Raw genomic sequence first — 15387 nt, 5'->3', positions numbered from 1 at the left:
GCATTCTTGGCCACCACATTTATCAATTGTGATTAAGTAATTCAGCAAATGATAAGCCAAATGCAATTTCTTGGTTTTGCTTAGTTCTGATAAGAGTTAAAACCTGATTTGCGTGTTAAGGTACATATGTAACTTCAGATCTGTGCTTTTTTTTTTCTTTACTCTTCCCCTGTGAATAAAAGCCTGCAACCCAGACAAGTCTGAGTATCCTTGGCATGCAGAGATATTTGAGTGGGGTGTGTTGTTCTGGTTGCTCTTGTGAGCTGGAGTTTTTCTTGTAAATTTTTGTGCCTGCCCTTTCAGAGCTTACCCCATAGGAGAATACCCTTGCAAGACCAAATCAGCTGCTGCCATCATGCTGATGATCATGAACAACCTGGATCCCTCTGTGGCTCAGGTAAGGTACAGTAAAAGGAATCTGGATTCATAGGCAGCAGCAAATGGGCAAAATACTTCCTGTATGCGTTCTCACATAAAAACTGAAAAATTTAGACATACAGGCACTGTATACAGGAGCTTGGTCACTGCTTGAGACACAGAGCTCAGCTCTTGGCACATTGCTTCTACAATTTATGTTGAAAAATTAGTGCTGATGCTTCCTGTGTCTTTGGAAGCTCATCCCAGTGACAGTGTTAAAGTAACAAACACTTAATTTTGAAAAATAACATTAATTTTTTATTTCTAACTTACTGCTTTTACAATGCTTATTCCTGATTTCAAGAACGTAGAGAGTTTTGATGCAATAACCTCTAGAAAAGATTTATTACTGAGATGGCAAAAATAGCTCAGAGATACAGTAAAAGGTTTGAGAAAAGTGCTTGCCTTAATGTTGAATTGCCTTTTTTTAGTTTCCTCAGGAGCTTGTCACTTATGGAGGAAATGGGCAGGTCTTCAGCAACTGGGCACAGGTAGGACATTGCTGGGTTTGCAATTTGCTTCACAGAGCCAGTTTCACCCTCCCCCATGCGCATTCTGCTTAGGCAGTTTGGGATCATTCTTGGCAGCTGTTGCCTCAAAATACTCCAAAACATCCTGTTTGGACAGGGGAATGCTCAGTTATGAACTGCGTGGATGGAGAGAGCTTTATTTAGCAAGGAGAGCACAGACAGCCCCACAGAAATCCAAACATGACACCATAAACACACAAAGCTGTGTAGGATGATAAAAGGCCTGTTCTTTGTCTTTCTTTGATGCTTATGTATGGGCCTGAGTATTTACCACAGATAATTTTAGAGTCTAAATCTAGAAAACAAAGTGTATCCTCTGTTTGTGGTACTTTTGCAACATTTTTCACAAGTAGTGGAATAAGAAAAAGGCTTTGATTGAAGAATGTGCTGTTCTGAGTCATTTTTCCAGGTAAATCAGATTAGCTGTTAATATTTGTGCTAGTTTATGCTGCACTTAACTATGGACATCAACCTTTACCTTCTAAGAATAAAAGCCTGGTTGAAAGCCTCTCTAAAACCAGAGAATGTTTTAAATTGTGTTTGTATAATCTTTGTTCTCTTATATTAAAAAGGTCAGTAAATAAACTCGCTTTATTCTAAGTGGTGCAAAATGCATATAAGAAACACTTTCAGGAGATCTTTGAAATCAGCAACATATTTAGAATTCTGCTTGCAGTGCAGGTCAGGATCAGCACAGGTAGGAAGCTACATCCCCTGGAGAGCAGCATCACTCAGTGTTGGGAAGGTTGTGAATTCTGACTGGATTTGGCAAAAGTTGACCTAAGGAGGCACCTTCTGTCATAAAGAATCACACATGCACCTTGCTGTGGCTTTATCTGAATCTGGCCCCTTGATTACTAAAGAGCCCAAGCAAAATTAATGTGTGAATGAAGTTCCTGACTTAGGGAGAGGAATGGATTCCTCACTCTAGCATGGGACTGAGTGACCTGGGATTTCTCCCCAGTCTGGGATTTCTCATTTCTGATTAAAGGAAAATTCATGTTTCAGTTTCCTAATCTGGTAAATTTAATCTAGAAGTTAAATGGAAGCCTTAGGTAGATTTTGAGGCAAAACTGTTCTGCCTTTTTTTTTCCGAAGAGAGGTACCATGGCAATGCCCACCATTTCTTTATTCTGTGCATTAATTAGTAAATGCCAGTTATTTATTGCCTGTTGCCTATGAGTGTTACAGCATTTCTGGGGTGAGCAGTGCCAGCAGTTTATTTATTGGCCTTTATTGGTCTGACAATCCTTAGGCAGCTGCTGGGCTGCAAGGTGAGGTAAAATTGCTGCCAAAATCAGAAATATTATTTTCTCTTGTTCTCATCCAAGACAGTCCTATGACTTGCAGTTGTTTCACAGGAGAGCAAACAAAACCTTTTTATTTTTGTTTACTTAGTGTAGCAATCACATGAACGATTCAGTTAACAGAACATTTTATTCTGTTTGTGCTTGAAAACAACATTAAAAAAATGAAAAAATTCTAGCATTGCAAAACTCACAGTAAAAAGGTTCAGTTTGGTTTATATCATCCATGCAGACCTGTGCTTTGTTCTGGATAGTTTCAAATGAAAGAATTATGTCCTGAGCTAACTTAGCAGGTCTTCCTCCTTGCTAGCTATGCCTTTCAATGCCAAAAGACCCAATTGTCTTACAGCTTCTAGTTTTATTAGGATGTTTTTCCCAGACTGCCAGGGAGTTGAGAGTTCAGCACCTGTTTGGTCCTATGACATGAATTCAATTATTCAACATTTTTCATAAACAAAACAATAAAAAGTAAGACAGTGACTTGACTGACTCTTTTTTCAGTTCAACTGAACCTGCAGCTGGGGGAATTGGCTGTGTTAGAAGGGACTGGCTTCAAATCTGTACCATTTTTAATTCAGATCCCAGCCTCAGAGCTGAAGTGCCTATGTGTATTTGTCACTGATATTGCTGCCTCCTTGATCAGCTGTTCTGGGGGTTTTTTTCCCCTCAAAATTTTGTGTCCCTACAGAAACTCTAGTTTCAAGTAATTGTTGAATTCCAATATTGCACGGGGGTGTTTCTCACAGGCCTAGTTGACACTTGCTAGAAGTCCTGTGGAGTTTAATGAGCTTTGTCATAGACAATGATGGATTGCAGTTAAATTTAAAGACAAATTAGATGGTCAAAATGTGCATTTTGGCATTAATCAAGAGTAACTATTGAATTATGCAGACAAGGCTGAAATACATTTGTGTATTCCAGGATGCAGCCTGGTTTTTCTTCTGTGTCCACAATGAAAGCTGATTTTTTCCCTTGAGAAGAAAAGCTATTTCATTTGGAAGTGCACATTATAAAAACCATTTATTGCACTAGAACATGCTGAATTTCAGATTAGGATCAACAATAAGCAGGAGTATTTAATCCCTTCTATAGGGAAAATTTTGCAGTTTGGCTTTGGAAGGAATGCCAGAAAAGTGCCAAATACAAGTGGTTAATCTCAAGATAAAATTAGAATGGCTTTAAAAGTGAAGGATATCTGGGGTTTGTACTGGAGAAATTATTCTGGAACTTATTCAGACTTTTGTTAGTTGATGATTTGTGTTTCCTGGTGAGTGATATCCCTTAAAGGACTTTATTGAAAGCAAGAATGTGTTGGGAGCTCTGTTATTCCATATGTGAATGCACCTCGTTATCTCTATTGCTGCCTACATTCTCAACGATGAGCAGCTTCACAAAAAACAGGAAGTGTAAGATGCAAAGTCCCTCTTTTCCTTGCTTTTCATTTCAGTTCTGGTTGGTAATGCAGTATTTGTCAGAGATGACAGAAGAGCAGACGCTGGTGATGTACAGTGGGCATCCCCTGGGGCTCTTTCCCAGCCACCAGCGTGCTCCTCGTTTAATCATTACCAATGGCATGGTGAGTATTGGCATCTTGTCTTCTTTTCCCTCATAGTCCATTTCCTTTTCAAGTGTTGGCTGAGTTAAAATATGATTTATACTGTCTGAATTTACTGCCACACACAGGAGAATCTGGGGTCCAAATTCTGCAGCATTTTTTCCAGCACAGCTGCTGTCACCTCACGGGTGCTGATCTGTAGTGATGGAGGGAACAACCTCCTCCTCATTAGAAAACCTCTGTTCTGAGTCTGAGACACTTCCTTGCCCCGTGTAGTTCATCTATGCTCACTCTGGAAGGTTTAAAAGCCCTCAGTAAGCAAACATGATTATTAATCAGAGGCTCAGATATCTGGCCTGCTTTGCTTGGAAGGCAGGGTGGCCAAGTGGAAATACTGGTTCCTTGCCAGTCTCTTGAGCCATTCAATGTCCATTCCCCTGCAGGTTGGGTTTGTGGCTGGGGAACTGCTCTCCTTAAAACTTGTGTGGCAGTCACAGTGCCAGGAAGACTGGACATCTTTTTTTCTAATACTAGAATACATGAAATAAGATACCTGGATTACCCCTCCTGTTTCTAAAGTTTTTCTGCTTATGTAATAGTTACAGAAATAGTTAAAGGAATTTAGGCTGTTTAAAAGACCTGCTTAAAGCTCTAATTTGCTTATGTGGATTTTATTCTGGTTGTTTTCTTAGGTTATTCCCAACTATTCCTCCAGAGATGAATATGAGAAGATGTTTGCTTTGGGTGTAACAATGTAAGAAGATAGCTCATTATTAAAATCTATCAAATACTTGACTAAAATATAATTCAAACATCAAGCAGTGGCTGGTTAAAATTTCCAATGCAGATGCATTTCAACTGTTCTGCATGAAGTACTGATGCTGCAAAGCATTAATGCACACTTAAATGGAATTACTTCAGGGTTTGAGTTATGTTCAGCCACATATATAAGGATGTAATTGAGGTCTGTTAGGAATTAATATTGGGTTTATGTGTGAGGCTTGGCTGAACAATAGCCTAAAGTCTTAATCATAACCCACTTAAAGCACTTGCTAGCTCTAATTTTCAGTGGTTGTTTTGCAGTCTATGGAAACAACAAGTTGTAAAATATTCCTTCAAGCTAAAAGAAACTTTGAAGTAGAAAGTGATCATTTTTTAATGATTTTTATGTACTCTTCTACTGTTGATGAGCACAAGATTGTCATTCTTTTGTGGACCAAGGAGAGAATAAATTAAAACAGCCAAAGAGCTGTCCCACTTTTCTGAGAATTTAGTATGAATGTGGTCAACCATTCTGGGCTGAAAGCTTCCACAGTGGCCCTGTGTCTGAGAGGCAGGAGCGCACTGAAACCCAATGACACAGAGATTCCAGTGAGGTGAAAGAGTGTCCTTTGGTCCCAGGCACTGTGTTGAACACCAAGACAAGTTTACACTCAGGTTTCGATCCATGTACTTTTGAACCCAATTTAATGAGCTAAACACTCCTCCAAAAATATGTTGGTGCATTGCTAATGGTAAAATTCTTAAGTTGAGAATTTGGTAACAGCAGACCTTTAACAACAAAGTGAAGCACAGAGGGGTTTTTGTTGCCCTGGAAACAGAAGTGGACAAGTGCAAGTGCCACTCCAGGCTGAGCAATGTGCGGTGTCACTGTGTCCCTTGCTGTCCCCAGGTATGGTCAGATGACTGCAGGGAGCTACTGCTACATTGGGCCTCAGGGAATCGTCCATGGGACCGTGGTAAGGAGCTGGGGAAAGCTCTGTCAGCACTTCTTGGAGGAGGCTTTCTCCCCTGGTGGCTGGCTATGGGAGTGGGCTGGATTGCTGTGAGAGAAACTTCTACCTACTAAAGAAATTCTCATTTCCCACTCCACAAAAAAATTAATTTTTCACTTAGATATGTCTTATCCAGAACACAGACTTGAAGGGATTTGCAATCAAGGTCTCAATCTGAGCTCATATTCAGCTACAATATGTGAAGTATGAATTGATATGTGTTTTATGTGTGTGTTTTATAAAAACATTTTCTTGGCTGTTTTTCTTAGCTGTCCTTTGCAGCCACCCTTAAGTCTCTCTATTGCAAGAACAGCGTGTTGGGAACCACTGATTATTTTATTTCATGGTGAGAGAAATAAGCATAATGAGGACAGATGGTTTCACAACACCATTTTGAAACATATTTCCTTCTTCGAGGATTAAAGTGTTTCGTGGTGCTGATGACCCCAGGGTTTCAAAGTCTGTTTGCTAAAGGGACAGAAGCTGTTCAAATGCCAGGGCTGCAGTGCGAATGCTGCTGGTGATGGCTGTGTTTGTTGTGTGCAGCTCACGGTGCTCAACGCGGGCCGGCGGTACCTGAAGGCAGAGGACCTGTCTGGGAAGGTGTTTGTCACCTCTGGCCTTGGGGGCATGAGCGGGGCCCAGGCCAAGGCTGCAGTCATTGCTGGCTGTGTGGGGATCATTGCAGAGGTGAGAGCAGTGCCCCTGTCCTTCTGTCTTCTCATTCTTCTGATCTGACAGGTTCCTCAAGTAACCCTGGCAAATCAAACTCAGAAAAGATTCTGTTTTCTAAGATAAGTCTCTTTTCCGTTACTGAACGTTTTTCACTGCTTTTCCACTCTCTTTTCATTTGCTCATTGGATCAGACTGCGAAGATATGGACTTAAAATTGCTTCACAAATGATGCAGAATGATGCTGTCAGATGAGCCATTTGAACATTTGGAGTGGGGGCTTGGCTTTCTCAGCTAAAGTCATTTATAGACAGCTGGGAAACCTCTGCTGTGGGCATCTCACATTGCAGTGGAAAGGATAAGAATATCACAATCTGGCCCATTTAGTTACAATTAAACTTCAAAACATAGTGGGTCAGACTGCCCATGTCATGTGCAGTAACCCTGGCTGCTCTGGCTGCCTCAGGTCTTTGATGGAAGGCTTGGGCTTCATCAGCTTTACAGTAAGGGTGCAAAGATGGTTTTGTTAGCACCTGGGTTTTGCATCTTTGAGATTTCATCAGGTACTCCCTGCAGATGAAATAAATTTATTCAATTTACTATTGAATAAGTTAATAACGAATAAATTATCTTTATTCAGACTTCTGTCATCATGGTCTTTCAAATGCTGAAATACAAAGGAAATTTGGAAAAGGATAAGGTTTCAGTGAATGCCATTCACAGCCATCCTTTGTCCTTTTCATCTCTATGGCTGCAGACGATTTTGTTGAGGAGACTGAATTTTGCCTGGTTTTTATCTCCTGTGAGATGATCCTTGTCGGAAATGAGTCTAAGGAGCACATGTGGATAGCTATATATATGTGCATATTATTTAGGAACTATTTATGCAAATGACATTGAATTGTGCAAGAGATCATTTTGTCAGCCAGGGCTTCTGAAGCTCTGACAGAAGGGATTAGTGCTGCAAGTATTTTACCTCTCCTGTTTGACAGGAAGCTGATTGTAATTTTATGCAATAATTGTGTGGAGGGCCAGATATCTCCTCTGAGCTGCACTGGGCTCTCTGGGATTACACTGGAAGCAGCATTAGCTCATCCTCTTCATGCAATTTTTTAAATTACTGAGATGCTGATCCAAAAAAGAGCATATTTTTGAAAGTGTGGTTCAAAGGAAGTGAGTTTTTTGATCCAGCAAGTCTGTGAAAGACTAGGAATGTCAGAGGGAGCTAGAGTAAAACATGTAGGATGTGGTAACATTTAAATAGATCTGATCTGTGTTATGTGGGGATTTAAATGAACCCAATTCCTGTAATTCATACAGACCACTTAATATTTTTCCTCCTGTGCTGATTTAAATATCTCAGAAGAAGCTGTCCCTCATGGCATCTGACTTTATTGAATAATTCCATTGGCAATGACACTGTTATTATCATAATCTGGGGTTTGGGAAGGATAGTCTTCATTACTGATGTGAAAAATGATGGTTGGTGTCCCATGCTAAGAATAATTGGGAAAGAAAAGGTTTCCTGGTGTTCAAGCAACTCCTGAATACAGAATTTATTTAATTTACATATAAATACCTTCTTAATGAGAAAGAATTAAAATGATGGGGGAAGATTATAGAGAAGTGAAAAAATGCTTTAATGAAATACTAGAAGATGCTCAGGTTACGTGTTCTTGTGCACACACATCACTGTGGGGGGGTTATATCTGTTGCTACCACAGAATATGGCTTTAAATTAATTTTGCCTCTTGCCTTATGCCACTGATAGCTCATTATAAATGTATTAATGATGTGCAAGCTTGTACATTGGACCATTGATATGGAATTTGTGCCAAAGCCTCCATCGTTTGTCCATCCATTTATATGTTTTTCCAGCTGTCTCTTAGGCTCCTACACACTGGCACACACAGAGGCTGAGCCCAGGATTTGGGATTGAGCTTATTTGGAGCTTCAAAGTTCAAGCAAGAGAGAATTAAAGACACAGTTTTGTTTTGCTCTGTGCTATTTTTCAGCAGCATTAGGCAGCTGGGACAGGAAAATGCTTTCCTCTTTTCTTTCCATATTTGGTTGAGGTTTTACAACCAGCAGTCCAAGAACAAAATGAGGGTTAATTTTATTCAGCAAACCATAACTTCATCTTGGGCAGCCTGGCAGAAATGTCTCTCTAGGCTGATCAATGAAAATAGTTTCTTAATATTATTTTCACAAAAAAATACCCAGATTTGAAAAATAGATTTGAAACATTTTTGCCTTTTAACATAATCCTGAAAAGAAACAATAGGAATACTTAATACTTATATTACCTCTTAAACAATTTCAATGATAAATTTTGATTAATAAAATATTTTGAGAAGTGATGTATCAAAAAATTCTCTTTCTTGCTTTGAGCCTGGAGTGAAAGAGAACAGAAAGCTTAAAAAATCAGAGGTGAAAAATAAACATATGAACAATAGCTATATATGTATAATCTATATCTTTACTATATATCACTCTAGGTAATAGTAGGGCTATTATCTTTACTTTTTGTTACTTTTTTCTGCAGGTTAATTGAAAAACTAAAGGTAAGAAATGACTGCAAGGGGGAAAGAGGAGTTTTAAGATCTCTGCTATTTCTCTTAGGTTGATGAAGCAGCACTTCTGAAACGCCACAAGCAGGGGTGGCTGATGGAAATCTCCAACAACCTGGACCACTGCATTGCTCGCCTTAGGTATGACTTGCAGCCTAACTCAGTGAGTTTAACTCGGCTTCCTAACCCTGCTCTCACATCTTTCTGCCCTGTGCCATCGTAGTCTGCACTTAGGAGGGATTGAGGGACACCTCTTCTCATTCCAGGTCTGCTTTGGAATGTGCATCCAACTTCCCAAGCTGCAGCAGTCTTCATTAGTGACTACTAATGCTGCACATCATTTGTACATGTTAAACGTGTCTTCATTTAGTTTAATGAATATGCATGGAGCAATTACAACTAATGTTACACTTGCAGCAAGCTTCGTGGAATCCATGATTAACAATTATGTAAATGTTGAAAGATTTGTTTCTGAGATAAGTGCTGAAAACAACACACAACTTTTTTTTGTTTGTTTTTTTTTTCCCTGGGTTTGATTCTGTGTGTGATTTGTACATTTCAAGATAGAACAAGGTGCATTTTCTTCAACCAATCTTTTTATTATTTTCTAGAGAAGCAAGAAAGAATAAAATTGCCCTCAGTTTGGGTTACCATGGGAATGTTGTAGATCTGTGGTAAGTAGTATGAATAGATAATGAGTACATTAATGCTCTTGCTTTTTGGTCAAGGTGGAGTTAGTTCCCAAACTTGGAAGAGACATTAAACATAGTGCTGAGTACATTACTGTAGATGCTCATGAAAATGTGCTGTCAGAAAGGAGATCTCCACCCCTGTGTTCATTTTCTGTCCTCCCTAGGGAGAGGTTGGTGCATGAGCTGGACACAACAGGAGAGCTGCTGGTTGACCTGGGCTCTGACCAGACCTCCTGCCACAACCCATTCAACGGGGGGTACTACCCAGTGCAGCTCAGCTTTGAGGAGGGAAAGCAGCTGCTCTCCTCCAACCCAGGGAAATTCCGGACACTGGTACAAGAGAGGTGAAGGTTTTGATCTTCCATCTTCCCAACCTTTGGGTTTAGGTGCCCTTCAAGCCATGCAGTCAGGGGGTACAGTCCACTACTGGAAAGAAAGGGTAATTTGGGCAGTTTGGGCCAAGGTAGAGGCCAGAACAGTGATGTTCTGTTTTTCAGTTTTTTCTCTGCTTGCTTTGTGAACTACTTAAACTGTTCTGCAGTTTTGTGCCAGCTGGTTTTTGTTGTCAGCTTCCATCCCCAGAGCTGGCCGTGTTGCTTGGCTGAAAGATGTGACACCTCTTTGCTATTTAAGTTTCCTCAATGACTGTAAATCCCTTCAGGATTTGGGGATAACAGGTGCTACAGAGACTGAAAGCATCTCAATTTATGCCTTGTGGGTTTATGTCTGAATTTATCTGGGGTCTTTCCCTTCCCTCTGTCTCCTCCTACTCCCATGCCTTTGGTTAGTTAATGATATTATCCTTTTTCATATTTCATCCAGAATAACTGTTTCATTCTTTATTTCAGTCTGAAGAGGCATGTGGCTGCTATTAACAAACTAGCTGATAAGGGCATGTTTTTCTGGGATTATGGCAATGCTTTTCTCTTGGAAGCTCAGAGAGCTGGTGAGTAGATCCTGGAGTTGTAGGCAGAAACAAGAACAATCCTGCATGTATCTTCCCAGCTGTGTATGTTAACTAGGACAGCGTTGGCCACTGTAATTCTAATCTTTATTCCTTCTTTCTCTCTTGTTCTTTGAGACCCCTGGCCCTCCCTGGCTGAGATGCAGCCTTCATAGGATCTTGTGTGCAGACTGGTTTTGCATTTTATAGTTTTCCACCATCAAGTGACTGACTATTAAAATTCTTTTATAGGTGCTGATGTTGCAAAAAAAGGAGCAAATAAAACAGAATTTCGATATCCTTCCTATGTTCAGCACATCATGGGGTATGTTGGGCAGAGTTGGGAATATGCTGTCAAGTACCTTGTGACTCCCTCTGTTCAGAGGGAGAGTACTACAGAGATTAGTGCAGACTGACAGTGATCTGCAATGATAAATGATCGAAAAGAGGCAACAGCAGTAGAAAAATGGCTCTCACAAGTGTTATGCCAGAGTTAGTGTAGGCTAGCCAATGTCAAATCAACACTCTTCACTCCTTTATGTGAGTAGCTGCATTTTGTCTTTGTATGACTGTTCCTTAAGCAGTTCTGCTCAAGAAGAGCCAGGTCACAGCCTCAGACTGTGACTAGAGGTAACTTCACTTGTAAGTGCTAAAAGCTGAGGACTTGTCTCTTCAGAGCAGTAGAGACCAATCCCAAATCATCCAAGCCTTATATGTGCCCTGAAGTTAAAAGTCTGATGGAAACAGGACACTCTTCTGCACCAGCTGTGCCTCTTACCCACACTGTACATGCTGCTTGTGGAAACAGCTGAGCTCAGGAGATCTGCTGAGGGACTGGATTTATAACTCATTTTCCTCTGACTCATGCTTAGCTTGCCTATGCCATGTGAATAAGAGCCTGAGCACAGAGTAAGGCCCCAGCCAGATTAGATCTTTTCTTCCGGCCCTCAAGTGAAGCGTGTCCCACTATTGTACATAAACAATGTGGACAGCAAATGAGTCTGGGCTCAGGCACTCGGTCAGAACCTGCCCTTGTCTGACAGTGCAGATGCACTCAGGGTTAGCCTGGGTTAAGGACACACAGACCAGGCAGCAGGGAGAGGGTATTTGATGAAACAGAAGAAAAGCTGCAATTCATCTGATGATGCACTTGATTGAACTGTCCAACATGACTGTCAGAATTCTGGCCTGACTGTACTCTTATATACCAATGGATGGCTGCCTGAAGCACTGCTGTTTAATTTCTCAGTTAATGGTCCTTGATGCTTCTATTTAGATTAGTACACTGAAAATATTTCAAATTCTTCTGTCTCCAGCTAATGAAAGAAAAAGCACTGCTAGCAGCCAGGATAAATAAGGAAAGAATTTCAACTATCTCTTAATGAAACATGTTCTCTTCCCAGGGACATTTTTTCCCTGGGATTTGGGCCATTCCGCTGGGTTTGTACCTCAGGTGACCCACGGGACCTTGCTACCACTGACTCCATTGCCATGGCAGTGCTGGAGGACTCCATCCGACAGGGAGGTGAGGCATCATCCCACACCGCCCCGGGGGCTTTGGAGACAAAAGGAAAGCCAGAGTTGAAATGTGTGCTAGCTTTTGGCTGGAAACATGGAAAGCAGGGTCTTCCAAGCTCCATGGAAGCAGGAAGTCTTGCTGCTGTCTAAACTCCTAGTAGGAGTGCAGCCTGTAGGTAAAACAGAAAACCACCAGGGATGTTGGTTCCAAAGCAATTCTGGCTAAGAGCCTTTCTTTTTAGTTGTTACAGGTGTTTTTAAACTTTGTGGCCTTGAAACCTTTAGGCAATCAGCATTTTTCACCAGCAGGTCTCCAAGAGTAATTTAAGGAGTTAAATTTCTTTGCCCCTGTCTCACAGGTAAATGAGGCATGAAAACCTACGGAGGCTTTCAAAAGGTTAGCAAGGAGATCAGTGACAGGAAACCCAGGTTTCCTGGGTGTGGTGCTCCATCCAGTGTCATTTTTTTGTGATTACAATTTTGATATTTTTTTTGTCATTTGTTGATCGATTGACAGCTATTTCTACTGACTGGTGGAACCAGTTTGGAACACCTGCATGGCTCTGTGTGATACGCTAGGATCTAGGAATTGAACTCTTCCACATCCCTGAAACTGATATTACTGATATCCCCTGCTTATGAATGGGAACTGAGACACAGCTAATTTTGTGTCAGCAAACATTAATCCTGGTGTCCCAGGATGGAGGGGAAGGCTCTGCCCCTTTCCCTACCCTTGCACTTACCAGAGAGCAGGGTCAAAGGTTTGTCAGTGTCCCCAAGCACTGAAGTCCTCAGCTCTTCTGTTTTGAGCACCAGATTTTGTGCTTTCCAGAATCAACAACAGAATCCTTGAATTCTGAGGAATTCTTCCAGATCAAAGGAAAATGGATCAGAAACCCAAACCATATTTTGAGAACAAGAGCATAATAATTTTTCCCTGGTAATATTGAAATACTTGTTGCTTATTTTCAAGAAAGACACAGAAATACAAAGAAGTGTGAAAATTTTGAATGCTCTTCTGTTTGTTCAGGAACAATAAGCACTGGGAGAACACTGGGTGGTATTTTAGAAAAGGATATATCCTGTTCAGATGTCTCTCATTTGGAATAAAACTACTCTTACCTTCCTATGATGTAAGGCTGGTGTCCAGCCCCCTTTTCCTCCCAAGAGGTGAATTATTGGTACAGTGGGTCTGACCTTGCAAGGTCCTTGGTTCTGTCTGTTCTCCTGATCTTTCCTTAGGAGTCATGAGTTGTGTTTAATGCAAAACCAGCCCATTGCAATAACCCAGAAGTACCTACTCTGTTCTGTGGGTATTGAAACTTCCATGTTTTTAAGCCTGGTCCCTTGGCTTTATTGAAGGGAGGGTGAAATCCATTGCTGTACCGCTGGATCTGTCTTCAGAAATCTGCAGTAATTTTTCTGCCATGCACTGCAGATTCCAGAAATCTTCTCTCAGGACTGAACCATTCTATGACCTTTGGATGGTTTGCATTGCAAGGCTGGGAAATAATTCAGTTATTCTGTGTACAGGAGTATGTGGGTGTTTATATGGATGTAATGTAAAGCTGGGGAGAGAAGTCTCTTGCATAAACAAAAAGCATTGAACAATTACTTGTATATTCTTAATTTAAATGAAAAAAATGACATATAAAAAAATCCCAACAGGTGAAAACAGGTTTAAAAGCGAGGCTATTATTTGAGGCTATAATTGTTAAATTTGACAGGAAAATAAGAATTTGATTCAAAGAGAAATAAAACCAGAATTTTATCAGAAAATAAGCAGCCATTCATGCCTACATATTCTTGAATAATCCACTTGTAGTCAGCCTTCTATGAAGCCTGGGTTTGTACCAAATTTTAGGGTCTGGATAGCCTCACACACATACATATCTGAAATCTGAGCCTACCTTGGAAATTTATGAAAGAATCTGTTCTAAAAACTTAGTGAAAACTGCACAAAGCTGAACTCTGTTGTATTCCAAGTCTAAACTTTTAACTTGGCCTTAAGTCCACTGTTAACCATTCTTCTTCTTGTGTGGAGATGAATTTCTTTCAGAGTTTGTGAGATTTATGTAATTTTATTATCTGCTTCTACTTCTAAGCTACCTGAGCTTTTAAGAATTTGCATGAGAGATGCAGCACTGATGATTGGGGTGTGACTTGGCTTTAGGACCTCTGTGGTAGTTTGAAGGCTGAGCTGATGCAGAACAATGTAAGTCTCTCTAAGGGAGCCTGTTTTTGTGTTCCTTGGGACAATTCCTCTGGGTCCACAATGCTTTTCAGTATATTTTAAACCCTAGGTGTGTACAAGGGCCTATGAAATACCAGAAGCAATACAATTGCTTGCCTGACTTCAAAACACATTCCTGTTGGGATGGGAAGGTAGAGGCAGCAGTTTAGCAAATGAGATAGATGGAGTTACTACAAAGTCCTTCTAAAAAAATTGGTGAGGTTTTCTCAATTGCAGGAAATAAAATAAAAGGGAGTATTCTTCACTTCCCCAGGGATAACTGATGAAATCCAACTGTTTATTGGAGCTGGCTGGAAGAGACAGATGTGCTGTGTTGAGATAGGTCCTTGTAGCCAGTATTCTCATCTGGCTTCTCTTCTGTAGATCTTTTCCTCTGTCAGATCTTTTCTGTAAGTCTGTGCATTGTGAAGTACAAAATATGCTACGTGTTCTCTGATAGAGCTTATAAAAGTGATAGAAAGCAACCCATTCTCTGTTGTTTTGGTTTTGTTTTGTTGGGTTTTTAGAGGTATTCCAATGAACTCCCATTACATGTCTATAGTAACCTAAGTGAACAGTGCCCATTACCTTCTAGAGGCTGCTTCCTCAAAGCTTCTGAGTGGCAGCACAATCCTATTAGGACAGCACTAGCAGCTGTTTCATCTTTCACTCCCTGCAAAGTGAAGTGCTGACATGTTAATCCTCACTGCAGAGTTTAGGAGCTCTCACTTGAAGCCAGCCCCTCGAGCACTGACAGGTCTCTTTAGGATCATTAAAGCTCTTGGTATGGAAGGCCTGCCTCTGCAGAAATGAGCCTATTTTTCATTTCCCTTAAACAATGTGTTTAACACAGGTTCAATGTGAACTTCTTACATTTTCCTTTCCTTTTTCTAGTTTTACCCTGCATAACTGCTGTCACACTGCCTAGTGCAGCAGCAGTAGTCCAAACACTCTTCTCAGGGACAATTTCAAATTAGCAGTGAGCAGTTTCTCCAGCTTGACTTCAAAACAAAAGTTGTCTGTGTATAGTTTGCCATGAAAAGGGGTGGGAGCTGGAGAGTAACAGAGAACATTCTGTCTTGGCATCTGCAGAGATGCTTGCCTTGAAGCTCCAGGGCATGAACAGGTCCCTGTGCTGTCCCTCAGCTGAGCCCTGGGAGCTGAGTGTGACTCTC

General features: G+C 40.8%; 1 protein-coding gene across 1 annotated transcript in view; it reads left to right on the top strand.

The window, feature by feature from the left end:
* UROC1 (urocanate hydratase 1) overlaps window positions 1–15387 on the top strand; it is a 36197-nt gene that overhangs the window by 8648 nt on the left and 12162 nt on the right. The window contains exons 3-14 of the mRNA XM_036391009.2: window positions 304–397; window positions 849–908; window positions 3702–3830; window positions 4502–4563; window positions 5482–5548; window positions 6131–6274; window positions 8879–8967; window positions 9438–9500; window positions 9683–9862; window positions 10367–10464; window positions 10714–10786; window positions 11865–11986. Of these exons, the coding sequence (XP_036246902.1) occupies window positions 304–397; window positions 849–908; window positions 3702–3830; window positions 4502–4563; window positions 5482–5548; window positions 6131–6274; window positions 8879–8967; window positions 9438–9500; window positions 9683–9862; window positions 10367–10464; window positions 10714–10786; window positions 11865–11986 (1181 nt within the window). The remainder of the gene's footprint in view (window positions 1–303; window positions 398–848; window positions 909–3701; window positions 3831–4501; window positions 4564–5481; window positions 5549–6130; window positions 6275–8878; window positions 8968–9437; window positions 9501–9682; window positions 9863–10366; window positions 10465–10713; window positions 10787–11864; window positions 11987–15387) is intronic.

Source organism: Molothrus ater, chromosome 11 (assembly GCF_012460135.2).
Source record: "Molothrus ater isolate BHLD 08-10-18 breed brown headed cowbird chromosome 11, BPBGC_Mater_1.1, whole genome shotgun sequence".
In the NCBI taxonomy this organism is placed as follows: domain Eukaryota; kingdom Metazoa; phylum Chordata; class Aves; order Passeriformes; family Icteridae; genus Molothrus; species Molothrus ater.
Note: the sequence above shows the minus strand (reverse complement) of the source record. Positions and strands in the feature narration are given on the sequence as shown.